The sequence below is a fragment of the Coptis chinensis genome, chromosome 4, assembly GCF_015680905.1.
Source record: "Coptis chinensis isolate HL-2020 chromosome 4, ASM1568090v1, whole genome shotgun sequence".
NCBI lineage: Eukaryota > Viridiplantae > Streptophyta > Magnoliopsida > Ranunculales > Ranunculaceae > Coptis > Coptis chinensis.
Window position 1 is genome coordinate 3,899,839 of NC_141459.1, and position 26,771 is coordinate 3,926,609.

At 34.5% G+C, this 26,771-nt stretch overlaps 2 protein-coding genes and 1 long non-coding RNA gene across 3 annotated transcripts; all 3 read left to right on the forward strand.

Moving 5' to 3' along the window:
• The first annotated feature begins 234 nt into the window (after positions 1-234).
• Positions 235-12,042, forward strand: LOC147501281 (Sugar isomerase (SIS) family protein). Its single transcript, XM_086606316.1, has 24 exons — positions 235-332; positions 406-462; positions 543-619; positions 703-784; positions 864-911; positions 1,061-1,216; positions 1,295-1,391; positions 1,517-1,559; positions 2,921-2,988; positions 3,098-3,182; positions 3,272-3,320; positions 4,091-4,163; positions 4,275-4,335; positions 4,535-4,601; positions 6,292-6,348; positions 6,478-6,531; positions 6,603-6,731; positions 6,974-7,037; positions 7,164-7,237; positions 9,554-9,607; positions 9,735-9,803; positions 10,597-10,686; positions 10,807-10,914; positions 11,749-12,042. Exons 2-24 carry the CDS (start codon positions 412-414, stop codon positions 11,797-11,799), a joined length of 1,707 nt encoding a protein of 568 aa, XP_086462442.1. The 5' UTR covers positions 235-332; positions 406-411; the 3' UTR covers positions 11,800-12,042.
• Positions 12,043-12,388: 346 nt separating this feature from the next.
• LOC147501282 (guanine nucleotide-binding protein subunit beta) lies at positions 12,389-16,869 on the forward strand. The gene is made up of 6 exons (XM_086606319.1): positions 12,389-12,621; positions 12,703-12,797; positions 12,861-13,285; positions 14,843-15,200; positions 15,912-16,025; positions 16,476-16,869. Exons 1-6 carry the CDS (start codon positions 12,516-12,518, stop codon positions 16,515-16,517), a joined length of 1,140 nt encoding a protein of 379 aa, XP_086462445.1. The 5' UTR covers positions 12,389-12,515; the 3' UTR covers positions 16,518-16,869.
• A 2,463-nt stretch (positions 16,870-19,332) lies between these two features.
• LOC147501283 (uncharacterized) lies at positions 19,333-20,816 on the forward strand. Its single transcript, XR_015219796.1, has 2 exons — positions 19,333-19,729; positions 20,280-20,816. It is a non-coding gene; the product is annotated as an uncharacterized LOC147501283 (long non-coding RNA).
• Positions 20,817-26,771: the final 5,955 nt, after the last annotated feature.

Here is a 26,771-nt window from a genome sequence, read left to right on the forward strand (position 1 = left end):
CTAGGCTTAATCATGCTTTTCTATAGAATCCTGAACACGAGCCAAGACAATAAACCTAAACATTGCAACACTAATTTCATGTCTGAACAATCAATTTAAGCCAGCTATAAAGATAATCAGAGGACACTAATCTTCATAAGCATTTCTAAATATGAAACTACCAGCGGAAAACTTCATTTAGTAGGACCTGTTCATTTCGTCAAGTAATAGCCCAATACTATGGGCTAATAGAGCCCACTTGTTGACACGTGGAACGTCTGATAAAGGCCTTTTTTCGAGAGACAGAAAAAGACAAAAGCTTTTACTTCCAATTTTGCAGATAACACAACGAGGTTCTTTTTTCTTTCTTTCTCAGTTCAATAAACTAATCTGTTAATAAGTTACAAGTAATCATAATTTTTACAGATTGCAATGGCTTCTTCAACACTAATTTGTAACACCGAGCCATGGAAGGACTTAAAGGTAATATCCTCATTTATATTTTACACTTAGGAATATATATTGCCTAATTTTTAATTGTTCAATTGTAATTAAATATATAGGCTCATGTTGATGACATTAAAAAGACGCATTTACGTGATTTAATGAACGATGCTGACCGTTGCAAATCAATGATTGTGTATGTCTCTCTTTTTTTTATTTATAATTACTGTATTTGGAGTTGTAATATGTTGTGTAATGTGAATTTGTATGCATGTGTAGTGAATTTGATGGATTGGTTTTGGATTACTCGCGGCAACGTGCTTTTCAAGATACTATTGATAAACTACTTACATTGGCAGAGGTAGGATTGTGTATTGTTGTTTACTTAACGAGGAGGTAACATTGTAGTATCTGCTAATGAGTATTTGTTTTATGTGCAGGCAGCACATTTAAAGGAAAAGATTCATAAAATGTTCATTGGAGAGCATGCAAGTTCTTAAACTCTGTTTGGATTTTCAAATTCATTGCAGAATTATGTAGATTGATATTTAACTCCAAAATTAGATATGTTTGACTGTAAACTTTTTTTTTTTTTTTGCCATAAATGTAATATGGCGTGTTCTTATTGCATTTTCAGATTAACAGCACTGAGGATAGGTCTGTACTTCATGTTGCACTACGTGCTCCAAGGGATAAAGTAATTAGTAGTGATGGGAAAAATGTGGTTCCGGAGGTTTGGAAGGTTTTGGACAAGATCAATGAGTTTAGTGAAAGGGTTCGCAGCGGTTCTTGGGTAATAATATTTGTGCTTTGTGTTTATCAAATTACAGTTTCTGTTGGATACATGTAAAGCGATAGGAAACTTTGTCAGGTTGGAGCAACGGGGAAAGCGTTGAAGGATGTTGTTGCTGTTGGTATTGGGGGCAGCTTCTTAGGTCCTCTCTTTGTACACACCGCTCTTCAAACAGGTGGTCCTTCTGCCTGGTGGATATCTGTTATGCTTTTGTGTTTAATCAATTTTTTTTGTGTTGGTCATTGGCCACGTTATGCAGCAATTAGCTGATAATCATTGTGTTTTTATTGAAACTTCCAGACCCAGAGGCTATAGCTTTTGCAAAAGGACGTCAGCTACGGTTGTAAGTATTCCATTCTGATCATTTTACGTAGACAATCCACTTCAGGCATCCATGTCTGTGTAATTTAAGCGTTAACTCAGTTGCTAATCGGTCCAGGAGTGCATAGCGATTTGGCTTAGTAATCGGAATAAGTCTGGGACTTAATCGGGTGATTGTCCCATATAATATTTTCCCTCCACCTAGGTATGTAGGGAACACACAACACATATGCCACATATAACTAAGATTTCCGTACATGCTGGAGTGCTCAAGTGGTGCTGTGGTGGCTGGCTGCTGGAGTGGTACGGTGGTGGTGAGCTTGTTCTTTCTGGTGATTAAGATGAACAGACTAGGTCACTAGATTTTAACTATCGTGCGGGAAGTTGATTTAGGTTGGATTTTCTCTATTGTAGGATTTTGGTAAGTAATAACTCTCCCCCCCGACCTGTTAACCGCTGGTTTTTCAAAACCTAATAAGGCATATATCTCTCTATTAATCGGCATAAATCTGGTGATTTATCTCTCCCGCTCAGACCTGGGTATTTCTTGCTAATCGTATCGGTCAAGTAGCGCGTAACTGCACAGTAAATACAAAACCAGACCATGATCTGAATGAATGTTGTGCCCTGGATTCTTCTAGGAAGATAGTAGGCATAGGTGTCTTTGGTTGTGCCGGCTGAAGGCTATCACTTTAGTTGATTTGGATGTTTATCAACTATGTTGGTGTTCTCTTATGAAATCAGCATCTCCGAACAAAAGTTCTCTCACCAAACAGATTGAAGTTGATCCTTCTCTAGAGTCTGGCCATCATATCGTGAATTTCTAAGTAACTAAGGAATAAGGTTTACGTGTTCATGTCCTTTTTTTCCCTTGTTCAGTTGACTGAGCTGGATGCAGAAAGTAAAACTTTTCATCACTGGTGAATGGTGATGCAGAGACAATTCTTTTGATCAATTTTAAGAATCCCAAATACCTAAGTTAAGTTGACACAAATAGGTGTGTATGTATCCAACACGGATATGAAGAGTCGGACATGGCAAATTTTCAAAAACTTAAGTATATCACATACAATATTTGTCCGACACGGACATATGGATACGTATCCGACACAGATTAATTTCAAGATATGGCGTGTCCATGTAACTTAGCCAAGTACATATACTTTTCTTTTTTTTTATTACTGGGTCTATCTAATTACGTTAGACCCTACTAACTTACAAAGATTCAAGTTATCAAAAGTTGACCCTGATGTTTGTATCATAAGCCGAGAAAAGTTGTCTGTTGAATATATCTCTTAGATATGAGTTAGATATTTTTGTGAACCTGTCCTTTGAGTAACAAAATTCAGTATTATACCTAATTATATGCACGTTTGCATGCAGTCTTGCCAATGTTGACCCTATTGATGTTGCTAGAAGTATTACAGGGTTGAATCCTGAAACTACATTAGGTATTCACTGTCGTTTTAGTTTTCAACTCTTATAGCCTGGTGTAGGATGCCTGTCATTTTTTCCCTCATTTGTGTGTCTTAGTTGTTGCACTTTCAATCCTAATTGCAGTTGTGGTAGTATCAAAAACTTTTACAACAGCTGAAACTATGTTGAATGCTCGTACTTTAAGAGAATGGATTTCAGCTGCTCTTGGGTTAGTGCAACGACTGGACTCTTCTTTTTACATTTTTTTTTTCTGCTCTATAAGAACATGTTTATGCTATTGAGAAACACAATTCTCAGGCCCCAGGCAGTTGCAAAGCATATGGTGGCTGTTAGCACAAATCTTACGGTATGTTCATGTCTCTCGTGTGGTGCTCTATTCCTTTTTATTTAGTTGTTTATTTATTATTCTAAATAATAATAATAATAAAAAAAAATCATTCCACCTTGTTTCTCTTGGTTAGATTTATTGCGCAGCTGAGGAGTTTCATTTTTTGCACAAAACCTAGAATGGATTTAGAATTGTATTTTTTACGAAGCACTTGGTATCTCTGTAGTAGGGTATCTTGGATATGTTAATAATGCTTCAATGTGACCTTCTTTAAGTCTCTCCTAGTGATTACTGAAGAATTTGGGAAGAATCCAAGACTGAAGGGTTAGCTTTTCTGTATAATTTGTCTTTGTTACCACTTAGTAACTGAGTAAGTCATTCATTGACTGTGACATAGCCTCAGGAGTATTCTTGGAATAATTTTTTTTCAAATTTATAAAACTATTTTATCAATAAAAAAGAAATCTTATAGTTCTTGGTAAGTTCCTTACAGATTCATCATCACTCTCTTTCTCCAAATTTTTAACCACAGCTCACATAAATAGATTTTAGAGTGTTGAGTGATCTTCTTTCAACTTATTCACTATATAGAAATATAAAATGAAAGTTTCCCATGGGAGTTATCCCCACAAAACAAATACACCCCTAGAACAACTTCTTCATACAAAGATTGTTATCGATTTATGACTTGAACTCCTGATGCATTATATGAATCAAGAGTCAAGATTATTATTCTCGTTATCTTAAGTTTGGTATTATTTGCTAATTCGGTTGTCTTTTCAATTTAGCTTGTAGAGAAGTTTGGCATAGACCCAAATAATGCTTTTGCATTTTGGGACTGGGTGGGAGGTCGATATAGTGGTAAGTATGTTTGCAAACACATCACCGGGTGTTATAGATATTTTGAGTTGGTAATAAGTTGCCTTTAGTTATCCAGGTCTATATTTTGACAAAATGAGCTTCTTTTTTCAGTTTGCAGTGCTGTTGGAGTATTGCCGCTGTCCCTTCAATATGGTTTCTCAGTTGTTGAGAAGTATGTTTGAGATATTTCCTTCCAGTATTATGTTGTAGCTTCACAAAGAATGCTTTGAAACTTTTTGTAAATTCACAGGATTGCCTGTGGATAGTAGTCTCTGGTTGTTTAGGTTTAGACAGACGGACTGATGTTCTTAATCTACCTTTGTTTTTTAACTTCAACTTGATTCTGAAGGATTTGCTGTTTTCTTTTGAAGGTTTCTGAAGGGAGCTTCTAGTATTGATCAACACTTCTATTCAGCTGACTTCGAGAAAAACATACCTGTTAGTCTCTAATCCATTTCTAGTATGTTAACATGTTTAAATCGAATGAGGATCAGATAAATGTAGGCCCATGTTATAGGGAAAACACCAAGATCAGTATTCTCCGAAATAGGATCTTTCCGCTTTACATATTTCAGTGTCTGACACATGACAATCTATAGGCTGTTTGTTTAGATGAGATCCAGTAAAGTTAAGACGAGTTCTTTGGAGTAAAATATTGAACTGAATATTCATCTATTAGGTCTCTCCCATGTGGTACTCATCAGATATTATGGACCGTACTGATAAAGAAAAATAAAGAAGAAAAATAATTAGGGCTGTTCACAGTTCGGTTTGGGCCGGTTCCTAGTGAAATCCTGAGCTGAACTGAACTAATCGGTTCCCAAAATTTCAAACTGTAACTGTAACCGACCCGACCTATCAAAGAAACCGATTACAAACAAAACCGACTTTACAATTCGGTTTCGGTTTTAACAGTTGGGTTTAAGACTAAAATTTTGTTTGTACTGGTAAAGAAGGCTGAGCCCCTCAGAAAGTCCACTCATTAACAACCATTTAAGATCGAACAAGCCCAAGAGCATTTTGCAAGGTCTTTCAGTCCAGTCCAACCACTTTATAGACTTCTCTCCCAACAATCTTTTATTGCTTTTAGGTGTTATGGGACTAAAGGAAAATGAAGTTCTTCTATTGTAACTATCCACTCAGCATGTCATCAAAGTACCATTGTTTTGAATACTAATCACAGCTTACTAGCACATGCACTAACAGAACCAATATTACATACTAACTTCATCCTCTCTCTCTCTCATAGATGAGCTTACAAGAAAATGAAAGTTTTGAAGAGGTTGTAGAGTAATTTATAGACTATAGGTGTCTTAGATGAAGTTGAATTATCAAACAAAGGTGTGTTATAAAATGATGTAGAAAGAATGGCTGCTAATAAGCTATCTCTAAAAGCTTAAAAAGAGTAATGCACCCAAGTCTATGAAGGAAAAGAGCCAAATTGATTAAGAAAAGAGAGAGGAAAGTTGCTATTTGCAAGCTTTATGAATGAATTATGGTAGACAGGAAAGAGAAAAAGAAATTACATAGAAGCAACAAGTATTTTTATATACTTTTGTAGGAGGGCATTCTTGAAGATTGCAAGTTTTTATTTCCTTTGCTCGATTCTGTTAATCTGTTCCTAGCTTGTACTTGGGGATGATACTGTATAGGCCAGCTAGTGGAGTTTGGGCAAATTTAGTCCCACACGGGTAAGAGAACACCATAAAGAGCCAAAATTAATCATAAATACAAGTACTCATTTAGTCATTTCATCAACAGTGGGCCTGGCGTTTCAACATGTTTGGTCAAACTTAAATATTTAATTATTGCAAGGGTATTTAAGTACATTGTTGGTTCGGTTCAGTTTAAACGGTTAACCGAGGGCTTGAACTGAAGACCGGACCGAATTAGTTCGGTTTTCAAAGTTGGAACCGATAACCGAACCAAAGTGTTTAAAAACCGTTAGAACCGGCTGGTTTGGGGAAGTTCGGTTCGGTTTTTCGGTTTTGGTGAACAGCCCTAAAAATAATAGACGAAGAGAAATGGAGAGTACTGTCCTCATATTAATAGTATATCACCTTGTATTCTTTTTCATACACGGAGCATCTAACTATCCATGTATCAATGTATTGGATTCATGAGACAGGTACTTTTAGGTTTGTTGAGCGTATGGAATGTTTCATTTCTGGGATATCCTGCAAGAGTGAGTATTCTTTTTTCTTCTTCTTAATTTCACTATTTGTTTTTTTCATAAATCATGATTGAAATATAACCTGCAAATCGTTATCTTAGTAAAAAGCCACTAAACACACATTATTAATTGTTTGTCCAGGCCATCTTACCCTATTCTCAGGCACTAGAGAAGTTTGCCCCACATATTCAGCAGGTATATGTATGCTGCATCTTTCAGGAAAACGTATGCACACTTTTATCTTATGTTTTGAAATACTTGTGTAGGTTAGCATGGAGAGCAATGGTAAGGGTGTCTCAATTGATGGTGTTCCACTTCCCTTTGAGGCAGGGGAGATTGATTTTGGTGAGCCAGGAACAAATGGTCAGCACAGCTTTTACCAGCTAATCCATCAGGTATTTTGTTGAAAAGTGACCTGCATCCTAGTCTGACTTCTTGATCAGATGAATTTAAGACCTTGAAAACAACTTGATAGATGGGGTTCCATAGAGATGGTAGTCCCATGTTCTAGATACTTTCAAGATAGTGACAATCATTTCATCTAAGATCATACTTTTCTGTTATGGGCATAGAGAAGTTCATTAATAAATCTTGTAGATGGGATGCTTCATTTCTTTTTCTTTTTTGAGCCTTTCAGGGTCGGGTTATTCCTTGTGATTTTATTGGTGTTGCGAAGAGTCAACAACCTGTCTACTTGAAAGGTACACTGATACCACTGATATTCAAATAGCAGTATCTATCAATTGGATTAAAGTGGGCGGATATTTGAGCCATAAGGTTTCTTTCAGTCTCATTCATTATTCATGCTATTTTTAATCTGATTACAGGGGAAATGGTGAGCAACCACGATGAGCTCATGTCTAATTTTTTTGCACAGCCTGATGCTCTTGCTTATGGAAAGGTAATTTTCTACTTCGTTAGGAACGTCTCAGATGTTAATTTAACATTTATTTCTATTTGGTTATTTTCATCTGAGTAAAAGGTTACAGAACTAATATGTATTGTCATTTGTCAAGTCATAGTTTATGGTAGGGGTGTCCACGGTTCGGGTTGGTTTGTACTGTAATCCCTAATCCTAATCCTGGACCGAACCGACCCCATCGGTTTTGAAAACCTTGAACCGAAACCGAACCAGATCATAGGCAAAACCGACTTAAACCGAACCAGCGAAATTGGTTCTGTTTCGGTTCTAAAATGATAACGATATAGGCCCAAAAAGAAGCCCAAATGTTTTGACTACTTACCGCAAATTCTTTAGGGGCTGGTTACAAAAATTGAGTAAGCCGATATTGAGCAAGCCTAACTAACATCTTTATACAGTTCTTTATAATACTATGGGACTAATTGAAAGCTATTCCTCAAAACAAAGCCTTTGTCTCTTTCGTTTTTGGATTAACATCATCAACTTGAGCACTTTCACCTTCTTTCTCAACACATCTTTATCCACTTAATAGATGTATTCATGTGATTTTTATTGAACTAGTATATAGCCCGTGCCCACGACACTGTTTCAAATTAGGCCCAAAAGAACCCCAACCAACCGAATGATAAAAGCCCAGTCCGCAAAGCAACCATTGTTGACCAAATCAACAATGATCCAGTACTATTTCAAATTAACATTTTAAACTGCACATATCCTATAAAACTTTGGATCTGCCATGTCATAACTTGTGAGAATAATTTGTAGCCGCCGGATGGGGCTCTGTGGGCCCCACACAAAGTTTTTTTATTAGATAGATACTGTTGGTTTAGATCTATTAAATAGATGAGATGTGCGGGAGTTTTAACTCAAATTCATGTGGTTTAGATGGGGTATTCATGGGTCTAAATTGTTGTTCAAGTGGGTATGGATTGTGTAGATTTAATTTGGATATATGATATTAATCAAAGTACAACATATGTTGGGGTTTAGATGGGTGTTCATGGGTCTAAATTGGTGTTTAAGTGGGTATCAATTGTGTGATTTTGATTTCAATGTATGAAAGTAAGCAATGCATAATGTGAGTTGGGGTCTTAATTCCATTTGTTGGGTTTTAGACTGGGTGTTCATAAGTCCCAATTTGGCATGGATCCTCATATACAAGTAGTGTGTAGAGAGGATTTGAGCACTATCTTTAGTACTTGAGAGTTTAGTTCCAAATCCACTAAAACAAGAACAACGCGAGGTGAACTCTAATATAAAGGAGAACATTTGATTCATATTTTCAATTGGACTTTACCATGTGAACTAGTCAATTCAAATTTATGGATCACATAAATTCGCTTTGTCTTCAACAAAGTTTTTAAATATATAACATTAATTCGGTTTGGTTTTCTTGGTTAACCAAAGCCCTGAACGAAACCCGAACCAATGCTATAGGTTTTTGAATGCACCTCACCTAAATTGATAAAATCCAAAATAACCGACCCGGTTTGGCTCAGTTTGTCAATTCTCGGTTTTGTGTGAACACCCCCTAGTTTATGGAAATATGGATATATGGACATCTATGTGAACATCTTGCTCAAAAGATGAACTTGGAAAATGAATTGAGGGCTGATTTTTGGTGGAGATGATAGTCCCATCATGGAGACTATGCCTAAGAAAAATTATCTCATTTGAAAACTTGTGAGTTGGTCAAAAGATGGTCGCAAAAGCTGTAAATTATGGACCGTTCATTTTTTCTAACATCTTTTGACCAAGTTGGACATTTTGAAATGAGCTGTTTTTTGGTAGGGATGGTTTCCATTGTATGAAGATCATCTCTACCAAAAATCAGCCCTCAACTCATTGTGCAAGTTCATCTTGTGAGCGAGATGTTTACACAGATGTCCAATTAAGATGTCTTCATGTCCATTCTCTATATATGTAGCTGGAAAGGTAATCTTGTACATTGTCAGTATTTCTATTTAGTTATGCTCTTCTGAGTAATAGTTTGAAGAGATTATTTGTATTGACAAGGAAGTCATAATCTTTTGACAATATTGTCCCAAGTTTGTTAAAATCTCCGCTTTAAAATTCATTCTTGTATGTGTTAATTATATTTAAACTTTTTGAAGTTCCAATTAAAATATTCTAATCTCTCATTGTTGTAAGAAAATATGAGATTAAAGAAAGAAGTATGCATTATATACTAGATATAATGAAGTGATAGCTAGAACTTATTAGCACTCTGCTTTTATTATGTAATGAGATGATGCGTTATTAAAGACACCTAACAGAGTTTTGCTTTACTAGTAGACGCCGGAACAACTGCTACGTGAAAATGTTTCGGGGTTCCTTATTCCTCACAAGGTGATAGCTCTATGTTATATTTTGTTATTTTTTTTTCAATTTCTTTACCGTCAACTGTCAACAAAAAAGAAAGGAAAAGAGGACAATAAGGGGAGGTTCAGTTGTAACCTTTGACTTCTTTGTACAGACCTTCTCTGGCAACCGTCCTTCCCTCAGCCTATTACTTCCCCATTTGAATGCTTACAACGTTGGACAGGTTTGTGGTTTCTTCTGGATTTCAATCTGTCCCTGTTAAGGTGTTAATATTTTTTTGATGTTTTCATGTGCAGGTGATTTTTTTTTATAAATGTTTCGTCATTATCATCATCTTATTTAATGTTTATATTAGCATTGACCAACATGAATTTTAAGACAAGCGAGGTGTTTATCTTCATGACATGGACATCCAAACCATTACAATTAGGCATTGCAGCCTGAAACGTCATATATTGTATTTTGTGGGCATTCAGACACAAGTTATGTGAACAACCCCCTTGCAATCCTTGCATATCAAGTTGAAGCATTTAAATACTTGTCAACATATACACATCAGAAAAATTTCCATTGCCTCTTAAGATTTCTAATGGGCCCTGCTTAGAATAGAATGATCGATTGGAGGGTCTGCTGGATGTAAGTGTCTCATGTGGGATTTGGTTGTCTCTATTAGATCCACTGCAAAGTATGGAATATGGAGCTGCATGCCTTCATAACTTTTCAGCAACCAAGTGAACAATTGAGCTTCACCTATCTACTGCTATGATTATGTACAGGTGCTTTCTTACATGACCAAACCAGACTCCCTCAAAACTCGTGGACAGTTGTTATGCAACCATGGACAATCTTTTGGCTCAAAACTAAGCAGTGCCTAAAATTACATACACTATTTCAGATATCTTCTTCTTTTGCCTTTTTTTGATAATGCAGACATTTTATTTTATTACTTAATGAATTTCGAAGTTGCATGTTCATGTTGCTCAGAAACCTGACATTCTTGTTTTCATGGTCTTCAGTTGTTAGCAATCTATGAGCACAGAGTCGCTGTTGAGGGTTTTGTTTGGGGAATCAATTCTTTCGACCAGTGGGGAGTAGAGTTAGGAAAGGTGTGTAGTAGGAGATGCACTTTTTCTTTTCCTAAGCTTCTATTCCTTCTTACAAGCGACCTTGCTTCTTCTAATTTTGTCTTCCTTCTCATGTCATGAAATGTGTTCTTTACAATGCAGTCACTAGCCAGCCAAGTTCGAAAGCAACTTAATGTGTCCCGTACAAAAGGCGAACCAGTTGAGGGCTTTAATTATAGTACCACAACTTTGATGACGAAATATCTTGAGGTATGGAGTGTTTTTTTACCATGATTTCTAGCGATGGTAGTGGCGAGCGGTATTTTGAAGCATGTAGGGTTTCAACATCTTTTCATGAGAACCCCACCTGAAAACGAGATTTTTATCATCCAACTCATAACTAAAATAGCTTGTCGTAAAGGAAATCCAAAATGGTTATTTCTATTGATGGATTTCTGTATCCAGGTAGAAGAAATTAACAAAAGGAAATTAAGATTTCTAGCTAATCAGCTTAGTTGCATTGACACGGACACGTGTGTCCACATCTGATATGGATACAAAGTGTCTGACACGGCAATATGTGTACGTGTGTCTGACACGGACACGTGGATACATGTCTGTCACTGATTGCTTTTAAAATATGGCGTGTCCATGTAACATAGCTAATCTGGAATCGTTGCTAATAAAGGAAACTAAAAGCAATGTGTGTCACGATACACATTGCATCAAAGCCACAGCACATCCTTGAGGTACAGGGGGTGATGTGATCTTGAGGTGGTATGGTGTGGATGCAGTGTTCTCTATCAACTTTTTCCCCAATGGTTTTTTCCAAAGTATATATATTTGTAGTTAGTGGAAAGCATGTTAGAGAAGGGGGAGTTATCTGGTTGGCTGTGTCTTGTATGCTAAAATCAACCGTTTCATGTTGACGTTTTACTACTTATTAATAAAATGAATTTTGGTTATGAAATAGTGATATCTTTTGATGGAATTCAGTTAGGTCATGTACATTTTAATGTATCAAATGCATATGCAGGTGTTCAAAAATTCTCTTTTACGGCTTTAGTATCCTTTTTTGATATTATGTGTTTCTTTCTTTGGCAGGCAAAATCGCCTATTCCTTCTGATCCAACTACTGTGGTACCAAAAATGTAGCTGCTTAGTGCTCAAGTTACGTTGTTTCACCTCATCAAGCAGCTATGGTTTTGAGATCCCATTGTTAGCTTATTTTCCAAAATCTATTACCATAAACCTTCCTTTATTGAGCATTAACTCTTACGAGATAACTTGATGTGGAAATTGAATTCTCTGTAAAACAATTGACATTCAATTCATGATCTTCACTACCCTTTTTGTTACAAAAATGGTATCATAAATAAATACAGTTCAAAGTTTAAACGTCAAATGGATGTCTGACATGAAACAATTCTTAATAATATAGTTTGTCAGGAATGAAAGACAATCATGAAGTTAGCAATTTAGTTTTCTTGGATAAACTGGTGACAGTGTTGCTTCAAAAGAGCACATCATTTTGTTATCAATGATCTCTCATGAGAATATGTACATGGGAAGGCTGTTTAGACATATGAAGAGGTGTGTTCGTGAGGTGGTATCGTACGTGTAGGTTAAAAAGTTCATAACAATGGAAAAGTGTCTTGGGCCCAAATTAAAGGCCATTACCATACCAGTAGTGGGCGTGCACTCTGACAAGCTTGTAGTAGTCCGAAAAGGTCCCACTTATGTAAAAAATAATGAATTCAACTTTGTTGACTCTGTAGTCTGTTCGTCCTCGAACTCTCTTACTCCCAACCTAAAATTTTTCGCGAATCGAAGTCTTTAAAGCCTCTTCTTCTTCTTCTTCTTTCTAGAAGATGTCAGTTGCAGAACTGAAAGAACGTCACTTAACTGCCACAACTACAGTTAACGGTCTTCGAGACCGTCTAAGACAAAAACGTCTTCTGCTTCTCGACACTGATGGTAACTAACTAACTAACTAACTAACTAATTCACTTCTTTACTGTTTTATATAAATTCTATAATTGTTTTTTTTATTATTAGTTTCTGCTTATGCAAAGAATGCCGGTCGATCGGCTGTAAGTTTCGGACAAACGGATCTTGTTTGCTGCAGAACATTACAAGGACATACTGGCAAGGTAACTGTTTAATTAATTTTGATGTTTTTTGATGTTTTTTTTACTTGAATTTTTTTTTACCAGGTGTATTCATTAGATTGGACACCTGAAAAGAATAGAATAGTGAGTGCATCACAAGATGGGAGATTAATAGTGTGGAATGCTTTAACAAGTCAAAAAACACATGCGATAAAGCTACCTTGTGCATGGGTTATGACATGTGCATTCTCTCCTAGCGGCCAGTCTGTTGCAAGTGGTGGACTTGATAGTTTGTGTACTATCTTCAATTTAAATTCTCCGATAGATAGAGATGGGAATCTACCTGTATCTAGATTGCTTAGTGGGCATAAGGGGTATGTAACTTCTTGTCAGTACGTGCCGGATGAGGATACACATTTAATAACGAGCTCTGGTGATCAGACGTGTGTTCTTTGGGATGTTACAACTGGGCAAAGGATATCTGTCTTTGGAGGGGAATTTCCATCGGGTCATACTGCTGATGTATTGAGGTATCTTCTCAGACTCAGTATGTCTAATTGTGTAAAACATGTTTATTACTATTTTTTGTTTTGTGTTTCTTTTCCATGTATCTTTGATATAATATGTGCATGAAACATTGGTGCAATAAAATCGAGCTTGCTCTCAGCTCTGTAAACAAAATCTAGTGTACCAATAAAAAGTCAATGTTAGTTTTAATAATTGGATAGACTCTTTAAGATGACTTCTTGTGCAAGCTCTATGTAGATTGATTATAGATGGGAAATTTCTATTTTAGCAAATCTTTCTGTTCGAAGTTGATTTGATCTGAAACAAAGAAATAATGAATAGTAGAAGGTAAGAGGAAATGTTAAAGTTTTCTATAATTCCATCTGGTCAATCACAGAGTTGCCTATCCCATTTATAGCAGTAGATATCTGATACATTTCATTGTCTCCAACCATTGGTGGAGATCAAGTCCTGCTCTGTTTTGGGGCATCCTTTGGTAAGTCTGCAAAAGGAGAGCACTAATTACTATGTACTCTATTTTAGAGACCAAATTATATCAAGACACCTCTGGAGCATCTTCAAAGTCACCGTTGATCATGAGACATCCATGATTAAAGATTCTAGAAAACTTTGGCCATAATTTGAGTAGTTAAGACTAAAGAATGTTAGAATGTCTTACTTTACTTCCACAGTGTAATGAGCACTTTAAAATGTGATCCCACATCTCTCCCAGGCCTCTTACAACCTTTGAAATCGTCAAAACAATAGGGTTTTTTTTTTCTTCCGGAAAGATGTGCCCCCTTTCTATAGGTACCTTGTTTTTGAGAGACATGGTCCTGACTGAACATGTAGGTCATCCTGGATCGTGACCCCCTAGGGATTCAGCTCTAGCTAAATCCAAAACTAGAAGGGGGCAGAATGTTTTCCTTTATTTTGACCTTACCACTTGCTAGGTAATTCTCCCTTACTGATGTGAACTGAGTCATACTTGCTCCATCAGTCTATGTCGCCTTCCTTCTTCAGAAACAAGCTTCAGGCATTGGATCTTCTCACTACACCAATAACTCACTAACATATCTAACCGACGACGATTCTGGTCCAAGCCAACATCCAGCTTGGAAAGTAGCTTAAAGTCTCAGCATAAAGAACATATTAATATTATATCTGCGTATAAGGTGGCTAATCTAACTAAAAGACAAAATCTCCAATTTCTTTTGGATCTGAATGGGCTGTGCTGATTAGGTTTCAGCTTCTTGCATTCTCCTTTCGACAGCTCTTCTCTTAGGTGTATACAAACAAGGTTGGAGGTTGCAGTAAACGCAATGATTGTTGAGATTTATACTTTATGTTTTGATCTAGGTAGTTGTACCTAAACCTCCTGATGCACTTTATGACTGGAATGTTTATTAGACAGATGATTCAACATAATTGTGTTGCAGGTTAGAGGTTTTCCATACTAGCCTGTCAAATGGATGGGTTTATTGACTTTTTATTTTCTTTAGCTACATTTACATGTGTCAACACATGTGCTTTGTAATTCCCACTTTCTGAGTTGGGTTTATTTATTTGTATTTTTTCAGCGTATCAATCAATAGATCAAACTCAAAGATGTTTGTTTCTGGTTCTTGTGATACAACGGCACGATTGTGGGACACTCGCATTGCAAGTCGAGCAGTTCGGACGTATCATGGCCATAACGGAGATGTTAACACTGTAAAGTTCTTCCCAGATGGACAGAGATTTGGGACTGGCTCCGATGATGGTACATGCAGATTATTTGACATGAGGACGGGACATGAGCTTCAAGTTTACTATCAGCAACACGGTGATAATGATGTCCCAACAGTGACCTCCATTGCCTTCTCAATATCAGGCAGGTTGATGTTCGTTGGCTACTCAAATGGCGACTGCTATGTTTGGGACACGTTAGTGGCAGAGGTACGTAGAGAGCTACTTTTTCAGGTTTCAAAAGAAAAGAAAAGAAGAAAAAGAGAAGGTAGGAAAATATAAAATGAAAAAGTAAATTATGATTCAAACACATATCTTGCTATTATACGCTTTGCATTCCGGAACAAGGATGTTTTGTAAAACTTGGTTAATGTTTTTAATGTGTTGGATGCTAGGCCTCATGGGTATCAAATATGCACAGAAATTCTTTAGTCTGCTTCTTTAGTAGCGTTCACTTTTTGTTGATAAGCAGTTAGCATTTCATGTACTTTGATTTCATTTTATTTTTGTTTCAGCGTTTGCTGTTAGCAGATAGTGTGGAGAACTGGCTCCTTTAAGTGCTAGTGCTTTTTGTTTCGTTTTGTTTTTTGAGGAATTAGAGAACACTGTTTCAATTGTCTGGCTTCTCCTTATTTTATGCTTACAATGTAAGATAGATGAGCAATGAGTGGAACTTATGCTCAAAGTTGCAATGCCCAAGTATTTTTTTTTTCCCGAAACTTCGCCAGATATTATATGTATTTATTATTGTGAATTGATACTTGGTATGTGAGTCCCAATGTTTCTATAGCTGATTGAATTCAAAACTGTGATATGCATTTCTTTCTCCTTCCTTTCATGTTGTTTTCAGAACCTTGTTTTTGGTTTTCCTGCTATTGAAAATGTATGTTTCTCCTAAGGACTTTCTTTCCTGGTCTGTAGGTAGTTTTGAATTTGGGATCTCTGCAGAACTCCCATGAGGGGCGGATCACGTGTTTGGGTATGTCCACTGATGGGAGTGCCTTATGTACAGGTAGCTGGGATAAAAACCTGAAGGTAATAAGAGTTCTATGGGCCTTGTCTCAATCTTTAAATTGGCTGTGTTTGGTTCAAAATGGTACGAATCTAAATATTTTACTCCTAGCTTAATTATAGGAAGGCTCTTCGCCTTATTTTATATACTGTATTCATTTTTTTTTTTTTTTTTTTTTTTTTTTCGATATGTTTTGCTTTTATTTTCTATTTTTTGTTATCTATATTATTTATGTACTTGTTGGTTTTTTGGTAAAAAAAATCTATTTTTTGTTTTCTATTTTATTCGTACTTGATGTTTTTTGGTTTTGTTTCATTTTATTGTATTTTTTTTTTTCATTTTCATTTTATTGTTATTATGAACCCTTCAGGGTTATCTTGAACAATATGATATGCTTGATAATCTAACTTAATTAAATTTAAACGCTGATGCTGTTGCATGCAAAGTACATTTTAGCTTGTTTGTCTGTGCAGATCTGGGCTTTTGGAGGGTATAGGAATGTGGTTTCACCATAACAAGCACAGGTGGCGTCAGAATTCCTCATTGCATGGCAGGTTTGTTTCTTTGCAGAAGCAACCTTTTGCAAGTGTTGTCTTCAATTTCTTGAGAACCCAAACATTTTCCCCGTAGTCCCTCAATGATACACCCACAATATGGAACCCTTGCAAGAGAAAAAGATAAGAATGATCATTGGAAAGAGGCACTCTTTTAGGAGCTTAAAAACGGGCATTTCTGTTTGTATATGCTGTGCTTCGGTCACGTTGTATTTTCAGTGTAATGTCAATATTTTCAATACAAGGTAACAACAATAACTAATGTATGTGGAATATTAATAATGAGATGCAAATTTTTGCGGTTTTGCGTTAACTGCAATTTCTGTTATTTTTATGAACAAACGGTTTTGCGTTAACTGCAATTTCTGTTATTTTTATGAACAAACAGGTGTATGATATAGCTAAACAAATATATAAACCGAGAGAAATTTCAATGTTTTTCTCACAGTTTTTGTCTTAAAAATCTGCGCGCTATTAGAATTAATTCTTTATTCACTTTTGATAATCAGTATTCTATACACATAGGCAATACACTTTGGTAATGGCGGAGAAATTTGTATAATATTTATATGAATTTCAATGGGCAAGAACTTCCATACCTAATGTTGGGCTTGGGTTGGGAAAATAAAAATGTAACAATTGGCTTGGGTTCACTGAAAGTGTAACAGATTCTGACTTGACCAATCTGACAGTTCTCCATACGGCTAGGGAATCTGAAACCTTTAACAAGTGGCGTCATCTCCTAGGCATATATATATATATCCAAGTAGCTCAGATTTTTTCAGTTAGGATATAGCACGGACTAATTATACCAAGTCTAATAGATATGTAAAAGAATTCTATTTCTAGTATGCCTAGGATTCTCAGCATATCCAAATCACAATTCCAACCAACATTGCAACTGAAAAAAGAAGTTTACAAGGAAATCATATCTCAACGAGATCACAAGATCACTTTCATGAATTTGTCAGTGGTGCTTTCTCCATCAATAGATTGTTATTTCAATGCTCTCTCCTGTTTCTGCTCCATCACCTGCTCCGCCTCCTGTTGAAAAAGTGTTGTGGGTTCCCAATCATAAGGTTGGCACCTTAGCAATCTTACTCTTAACTGGTATTATTCTCTATGTTTCTATAACCATCATTGTAAAAAACATCAAGTGCAATGGCCGTAGGAGTAATCCAAGTGACGATACCACAGTAAATCCAGATATCGAAACAGGAATGGCGACTGTACAGATTCAGCCACAGCCTAATTTGTTTGTTCAAGTCTTAGCAAATTTTCAATGGAATGCCTTTCATCATGATCAGCATTCAGAAAACTCGTCTGAATTAATTATCCAGATGATGCGAACTGCTCAGGTTAGAGCTTCTCCTTCAAACGAACTAAATGATCGATCAAGTGAATGTGGAATTTGTTTGGAGATTTGGGAAGATAAGAAGGAGAACTGGATTCTTCCGAGATGCAAACATAAGTTTCATACTGAATGTATATGTAAATGGGTGAAATCTTCTGGCAAGACGTGCCCAGTTTGTCGACGTGATATTGTTAAGATTTAGATTTTAAATCATGTTCGTTAGAAAAGCCAAAACTTGTTATACTTGTATATTGATCAGATATATATTGACTGCAATTTTTTTTGTGTATGTAACGAACTAACGAACATCCTTGGGTGTATATAACACCAGTAATTATATATTGGTTTACATCAAGATATGCACTGAATATTGATAATCATTAATGTACATCAAGGCACCACGCTCGAGTGCACGTAATTCAAATAGTGCGCAATAGTAAGTCGATAAGTAGATCCGAGTAGCATTGCTCATATAACTTGGGTTTCTCTGTTTTGAAATATTTTGAGGTGAATTGATGGCTTTGTGATGGTTTGTTGTAGTATTATAGTTTATAACAATTTGTTATTATAAATATCTTTTTCTTTTTTTCATCTTTTTGGTAATTTTTTCTTCTATATATGCATCTAAGAAGGTCTTGCCCAAACATGACCCAGAAAACAATACAGTATAACAGGGGTGCGCTGATGCCCTAAGGACTGTCTTTTTTCTTCTTTTGTTTATGGAATCACATTTAAGGTTTATCAAAACAAGAAATCCAATCACACAATACCAACTCCTAATGAAAACTGAAAACGGACATCAGTAACATTTTTTTTTATTGGCAAGTCTATTTTAAATGAGATCAGTAATTTTTTATTATTGGCAGAATTCGAGTCCCAGACCTTTGACATCACTCAAAAATTTAACATCACTCAAAAATTTTACCGACTTTGCTAGTCGACACTTACAAAGATACCAATAAGGTTAGATTGTGCACTAGCACCAGTGCCACCACAAAAAGTGAGAGAAAACTGTGGAAGCAGAAAGTCCATTCATTTAATGGCCATTCCACCCTTGCTATATTTCAAACTTTTGAAAAATATGACAAAATATGGGAAATCCCATTAACGTCTATCCATTTGGTCAAGCCAGATAATAGGGAAAGTTTCGCAACCGAAAGCCCTGATATAGTGGTAAGTTGTTGTTTAATAAAATCCTAAATTCTTTCCTTAAGTGACTCCTAACTGGACACCGTCAATTTGTATGCTACCTCGATACAAATCATTTGTATGCTACTGTTGAATAATTTACAATGTTGATATTCGTACTGGACACACCGATATTTTTAGATTTGTAGTGTTGATATATCGGTAAATATACTGAAAAAAAATTCATGAGTCGGCATTTAGGATTTATGTCAGCATCACATTTCGAACTATGCTATGGACTCGGTAGAGAATTTTCGAATTTAATTCATGAGTCAACAAACATAAAACACTTAACTTGTCTTCGATTGTGCAAATCTTTCTATCTATTTCTATTTCTACCTTACATATATGTGTTCATCAGTTCATTAGGGTCTACATGATGAGCAAACAACATAAGATATAATTGTTCTTTCATCTTAAATACCTTCCTTTTTCATTTCTTCAATTCAATCTCTTTTTTTGTTTAGATAAAATTTCACATTTGATAAGTTTATCTTGAACATGTTTCCGTCATCTCCTCCATCACTTGCACCTCAAGAAGATGAAGAATTGTTTTCTGCATTTGGTGCGGCTCAGCTTTTGTTTCTTTTCTTTTGCGTGGTTAGTTTCTATTTCATCGCCCAATGCTACGGTAAGAGAACTAAACTAAACATCAAAATAAATATGCAGATTAGAGTTTTAAGATTTTAATTAGCCAATTTTGACAAAAAAAAAAAAAAAAAAAGAACAACTTACAGGCGTTACAGCACAAAATTGTGAAATGAGGAGTACAAAACTATTTCGATTATTTTATCAAATATATATTCTTTTCACGTACACATGGTACACATTTGCACCAACTAGCCGTTCATGCATGATCATTCCATAGAATCTACAGATTGAATATCATATAATTTGGAGTGTATGTTGCCATGGTTTTAAAATAACAGTAGTTTGTGTGACTCTTTATCCAAAAAAAAAAAAAGTGGTTTGTGTGACGACATCGATTAGTAGTTCTAAATGACCAAATACGTTGAATACCTCATCAACGTCAACCATCTGCAATGGGAATCGTGAATATTTTTGACTGATTACCAATTGTTAGTACATTCTACAGATTAACAGAGATTTAGAGCTTATATGTGTACACGAAATTATTCCACTGATAAAACACATTTTGTACTAACTTCTTGCACACACAGGTTCTTGTACTGGAAATCGAGAAACTTCACATCCAGACATTGAAACAGGAGGCCTAACTGGAGTAACAAGTCCACATCCACTCACACAATTTATGCATGACGCACAACGAAGACTTTTTGACCAACATATGCGGGCAGAAGCCAGTAGAATGTATAATGAGAATCGTTCCAAGCTGATTATGCAATTGCTTCAAAGTTATCAACAAAGATCTTCTCGATCAAAGTACAGAACTGATTTATCTTGCGCAATTTGTTTGGATAAACTTGAAGGGAAGCAATCCTGGATTCTTCCCCGATGTGAACACATGTTTCATGACGAATGTATTTGCAAATGGTTGAAGTCTTCGGGCTTGACATGCCCAATTTGTCGAAGTGTGATTTGTAATATTTGAATTGTTGTAAGGAATCTAAGTTAGGAACTGCCTGGCGCTTGATGTAAATTTGTTTCTTTTTGTTCGGCCACTTATTTTTTATAGCATTTGGAATACAATGTAAGACATCTTTCATGTCGAGAAAAGATTTGATTGGTTAGTGGTACATACATTGTGATATATATAATTTGTAATTAGCTACAAACAAAAAAGCAAAGAAAAAAAAAGGCACGGACAACTGGACAAGTGACAAGTCATGTTGATTTATAATCCAAGTCATGTTGGATAAAATTGTGAAATGATAAGAACACATTGGATTATATATACTAACTAGGGGAGTATATAATGCAAAATCTAAAGTACACTGTACGCCTACTGTACCTGTGCTCCAGCATATGGGCCCTCCAATAATCAGGGGGGTGCGTGTGTACTGCCCCCACAAAGTCTTGAATCAAAGTACGAGATGATTGCGCACCGGTACAGCTCACTCTAGAATAGCTAAAATTTTAAAACGAAACCAAAAAGATAGAAAAGAAGCGTGGTGGCAAAGGGTTTTGACTTTAGCAAAACAGAAATAAAAAACAAAATAAATAAATATGTGTGGAGCCTATATAAAAAAAAAAAAAAAAAAAAAAAAAAAAAGTGCGAGCGTATTGGAGAGAGGCAACCGGCTGGCTTTTCTAGGCCGGTATTATATAGTAGTAAAGATATACCAATCAACTAGCTTTCGAATCCGTTCTACGTGTGGTTATATTAAATTATTTTGAACAACATCTATTATCTATCTACTTCTACTATCTATATACTAAAAACGACTTTAAAAAGCCTACCCATGCCAAGACTCTAATACGAGAGTTAGCCTTTTTCTATCATGTAGACTCTAATATGAAAAATAAGATTTTCTAATAGTCCCATCGCATACTGGGCCCTCTTTGAAGAGTTTAAGTGTATTTATAATTTTATATTTGGAGAGTTTGAGAAGATTTCCAATTCTTATATATTTGATCAAATAAAAAGAAAATTGCTAAAAAATTGGTGATTCCTATTACTTAATCAAACACTTTTAGTGTTCCAATTCTTATATATTAGATCAAATAAACAAAAATTCGCTAAAAAATATAGGTGATTTGTATAAACTAATTCCCTATATACTAAAAGCGAGACCTTTAAATGAGGATTTTCTCTCCTATGATGAGAGTTAGCTTTTTCTATCCCACACCGGAAAAGATAAGATTTTCTAATAGTCCCATCGTTACATAGGAACCTCTTTGAAGAGTTTAAGTGTATTTATAATTTTATATTTGGAAATTTGAGAATTTCCAATTCTTATATATTTGATCAAATAAAAAAAAAATTGCTAAAAATTGGTGATTTCTATTACTTAATCAAACACTTTTAGTGTTCCAATTCTTATATATTAGATCAAATAAAAAAAAAATGCTAAAAAATAGGTGATTTGTATAAACTAATTCCCTTATTACAAATCATACAGAGTGTCTATGATAAAATCAAATTTATTTTGAATATATCCTTAAAACGGCCTCAAAATATAGTTAAAAACAATTATACAAAAAATAACATCACAAAATATATAATAGCAAATGAAAAAAAAATAACGGTAAAGTAATAATGACAAATATTTTAAAATATGTTTAATATCTTGAATGAAACTAACGCCAAAAAAAAAAAAATTAATGGAAAACCGAAAACTGTATGCAAATGTATCAATTAACCTCAAATAATATTTAACGGAAAATCGAAACCGATGCAAATGCAAGTTTTATACTAATCTTAAAAAAAAATTAATAGAAAATCTAAATATAAATACAACCGCATTAAACTAACCACAAAGAATAATTAACGGAAAATCAAAATGTGGATGCAAATACATCAAACTAGCATCAAACAATAATTGTCGGAAAATCGAAACCGGATGCAAATGCATTGAGCTAACCCTCAAAGATTAAATTAACGGAAATCGAACCTGGATGTGATCGTTGAACTAACCTCAAAGAAAAATTATTTATAAATTGGAAACATAATGCAAATGCGTGGAACTAATGTTAAAAAATAATTAACGGAAATCGGAAGCCGGTTGCAACTTCGTATAATCTAAAAAATACACCGGATACAAAACCTCAATAAATAATTAACAAGAAATCAAAAACTGGTTTGCAAATTCATTGAACTAACTTCAAACAATAATTAACGGAAATCGAAACTATATGCAAATGCAACTTTATCAAATAATAAACGAAAATCTAAAACTGGATGCAAATGCATTAAACTAATCTCACATAATAATTAACGGAAATCGAAAACAGGATGCAAATGCATTGAACTAACCTCAAAGAACAATTACCAAGAAATTGGAAATTGGATGCAAATGTATTGAACTACCGAAAAGAATAATTAACGAGAAATCATAAACCGGATGCAACCGCATTGAACCGATATCAAAAATAAATAACGGAATTGAAATTAGATGCAACCGCATTGAACTAACCTCAAAATATAAATAACGGAAAATCAGAAATTGGATGCAAATACATTGAACTAACCTCAAAACACAGTTGGGTTATATGTTGTGGGAATGTCTCGATAAGTATAGTTTTATACTTAAAATGGTGTTTATCTTATCTTTTTCCGTATGATTGGGAACTCCTTGCTATTCAAATTTCAAACTAGTCCAATATATATGAACTTCACCTTATTAGGCAATATCACAAAACTTCAATCAAATTTCTATTATTAAACAACAAAATGAAATTGAAGAGTTTTATCAAAGGTGAGTTCATTTTTTTTTAATGGAGAGTGAGGTTTTCACGTTATAAGAAATCTGGTTGAGTGATTAATATAATGTTAATATATATAATAGTTCTGCATATTTGCAAATATTTTTCAGAATAATTAATATAACAACAAACTCAGTAGATAATCTTTGAAGATTCCACATAGTGAGTCATGCATAATTTAAAGAATAATTAGTGAGAAATTGGGAACTGGATAATCTTCGATGATCTCACATAGTAAATTAAGCATAATTTACTTTTTATGTCATGTTTGTAATGACACTGCAGATGAATAAGTAGAAATTGGTATTACATACCATATTGGATAATTATAATGAAATCAGAAATTGATTCAAATACATAACCGAGCTCAAAGAGTGATTAACGGGAAATCGGAAACTTTATATAAATTGCATTAAACTAACGACAAATAATAATTAACGGGAAATTAGGAATTGGATGCAAATCATTGAAAAATATTTAACGGAAAATTAGAAACGGTATGCAAATACATCAAACAAATCTCAAATAATAATTAATGGGAAACCGAAACCGGATGCAAATGCATTGAACTTTACTCAAAAAATAATTAACATAAAATCAAAACCTTCTGCAAAACCGCCATTGAACTAACCTCATAGAATAATTGGTGGGAAATCGAAAATTAAATGCAAATGCATTGAAAACCCTCAAAGAATAGTTAGAAATCAGAAAACCGATAGAATTGTATCGAACTAACCTCAAGTATAAATAATCGTAGATGTGTATTTAACTAACTTTAAAGATTTATTAATGGGAAATCGAAAACGGATCCAAATGCAATGAACTAATCTCAAAGACTCATTAAAAACATTGAAAAATGGATGAAATTGCACCTTTGAACTAACCTAAATTAATAATTAACGGAAAATATAAATTTGATGTAACTGATTGAACTAACCTAAAAAATAATTAATGGTAAATCGAAACTTGATGCAAATGCATTGAACTAACCTCGATTAACATAAAATCGGAAGTTGATGCAAACATTGAACTAACCTCAAAGAATAATTAACGGAAAACCAAAAAACGGATACAACCGCATTAAACTAAAATCGAGATTAAGTAGTGGGAAATCGAAAATTGGATGCAAATGCATTGAAATAACTTAAAAAATAGTTAACTAGAAATCGGAAGTCGGATGTAACTACATCGCATTGACCTCGATCAAAGCATAAATGTCCACTTTTTAGCCTTCTCACATGAGTAATTACTGGAACCAAAAACGAAAGTGAGTTTATAAAAACAGACTCTTACATGTATACAAATTGTATAGAAATTGTAAACTATCGAACTAACCAACAATTAACGGAAAATCATGGATGCTGTATTGAACTAACCTCAAAAAGTAATTAACGGGTGATTGGAATCTGGATGCAAATGCTATGAACTAATCTCAAAGACTAATTAACTAAACATCGAAAAACCGGATGCAATCTTCAATTAACCTTAATGAATAACTAACGGAAATCATAAAGTGGATACAATTGCACCTGAATTAACTTCAAATAATAATTAATGGGAAATTAGAAACTTGATGCAACTGCATTGAACTAATCTTAAAGGCATAATTAATGAGAAATTGGAAACTGGATGCAACGTGCTACATTAAACTAACCTCAAATAATAAATAATGGAAAATCGAAACTTGATGCAAATGCATTGAACTAATAACCCTAAAAACATATTTGTATTATATGTAAGGGGAATAAATGTCTCAACAAATATATTTTTGCATTTTAAGTAGTGTTTATTATAATTCTTTTATTGTGATTGGGAATGCCTTGCTATTCAAGTAGCTTCAATATTATCTTCGCCACATTAGGTATTCTCACAAAACTTCAATCAAACTTCTATTATTAAACCTAACAATAAAAAGAAGTCGATGAGTTTTATCAAGTTTTGGTGCTTCTTTTTTATAGAGAGTGGTGCAAGAAATTTAAATGAGTAATTAATATAATTTTCATATCTCATAGCTATGCATAGTTACTAATATTTTTTAGAATAATTTAATATAACGGCACCCGTTCGTAGGACACGTTCATGTGATAATCTTTTTAAGTGAGAGTAGTGTATTCTTTGAGGATATGGAAACAATCAATCTGTTTCAGTGATTTGTACACATTAGTAAGCCGAACGGTGATGATTTACCGCTAAATCACTATAAATCTAATAAAACTATTATACAAGCTAGATCGAGTTTAAGATAATTTGAAAATTATGGATTAATATTATAAACCACAAAGTGAAGAGGGTATCTCAATTTGATCCCTTAGTTTCCAAGTACTTATGCACCATAATTGTTGCTCATTAACGTATTTCGGTTTATTTTCAATAAAAATATATTCTTATTCAAAAATTTGCCGCTAAATCACCATAAATCTAAGAAAACTATTATACAAGCTAGATCGAGTTTAAGATAATTCTATTTGAAAATTATGGATTAATATCCTAAACCACAAAGTGAATAGGCTATCTCAATTTGATCTCTTAGTTTCCAAGTACTTATGCACCATAATCACCATTAACATATTTCGGTTTATTTTCAATAAAAATATATTCTCGATTCAAAATTTGTCGCTAAATCACCATAAATCTAAGAAAACTATTATATAAGCTAGATCGAGTTTAAGATAATTCTATTTGAAAATTACGGATTAATATCCTAAACCACAAAGTGAAGATGCTATCTCAATTTGATCCCTTAGTTTCCAAGTTCTTATATACCATAATCATTGGTCATTAACGTATTTCGATTTATTTTCAATAAAAATATATTCTGATTCGATAATTTGTGCGAGACATTTCGTAAAGCCTTTTCAGCACACAAAATATTTAATAGATCCCGGGCGTATGCCCGGGTCCAAAATCTAGTATATACTAAAGTAGAGACCTCTAAGAGTGATTTTTCTCTCTCCTAGGTGGCACTCTAATATTAAAGCTTTTGAGTCTACTATGCCACGTGTAATTAAAGTTTTTGAGTCTAATTAAAACTCTTCCGATGTGTATATCTACCTCTCTCTATATCTCTGAATTCTAATATTATACAATCTGAACTGCGCACTTATTAAATTGTTTGAAGTTTCCTAATGCAATTTGAACTATACAAACAAATCACTGAGATATCAAATTGGAATATCGGATACGGGAAACAGGGAAACATAGTAGGAAGCAATATAACCACAAAATTCAATCAATTAGGTAACTCGATCAATGTTTCCATGAAATAAACTCAGGCTCTCACCCCTTTCCTTCTCACCGTTGCCACCCATAATGTGATACGGGGTATG

Bases quoted from the DNA above. Each gene is read 5' to 3' on its own strand.
- LOC147501281 (XM_086606316.1), top strand. From the start codon at position 412: ATGGCTTCTTCAACACTAATTTGTAACACCGAGCCATGGAAGGACTTA. The intron at 6,349-6,477 runs GTGAGTATTCTT...TTGTTTGTCCAG, and splicing joins TTCTGGGATATCCTGCAAGA to GCCATCTTACCCTATTCTCA. The intron at 6,532-6,602 runs GTATATGTATGC...ATACTTGTGTAG, and splicing joins TTGCCCCACATATTCAGCAG to GTTAGCATGGAGAGCAATGG.
- LOC147501282 (XM_086606319.1), top strand. From the start codon at position 12,516: ATGTCAGTTGCAGAACTGAAAGAACGTCACTTAACTGCCACAACTACA. The intron at 13,286-14,842 runs GTATCTTCTCAG...GTATTTTTTCAG, and splicing joins CATACTGCTGATGTATTGAG to CGTATCAATCAATAGATCAA. The intron at 16,026-16,475 runs GTAATAAGAGTT...TTGTCTGTGCAG, and splicing joins GCTGGGATAAAAACCTGAAG to ATCTGGGCTTTTGGAGGGTA.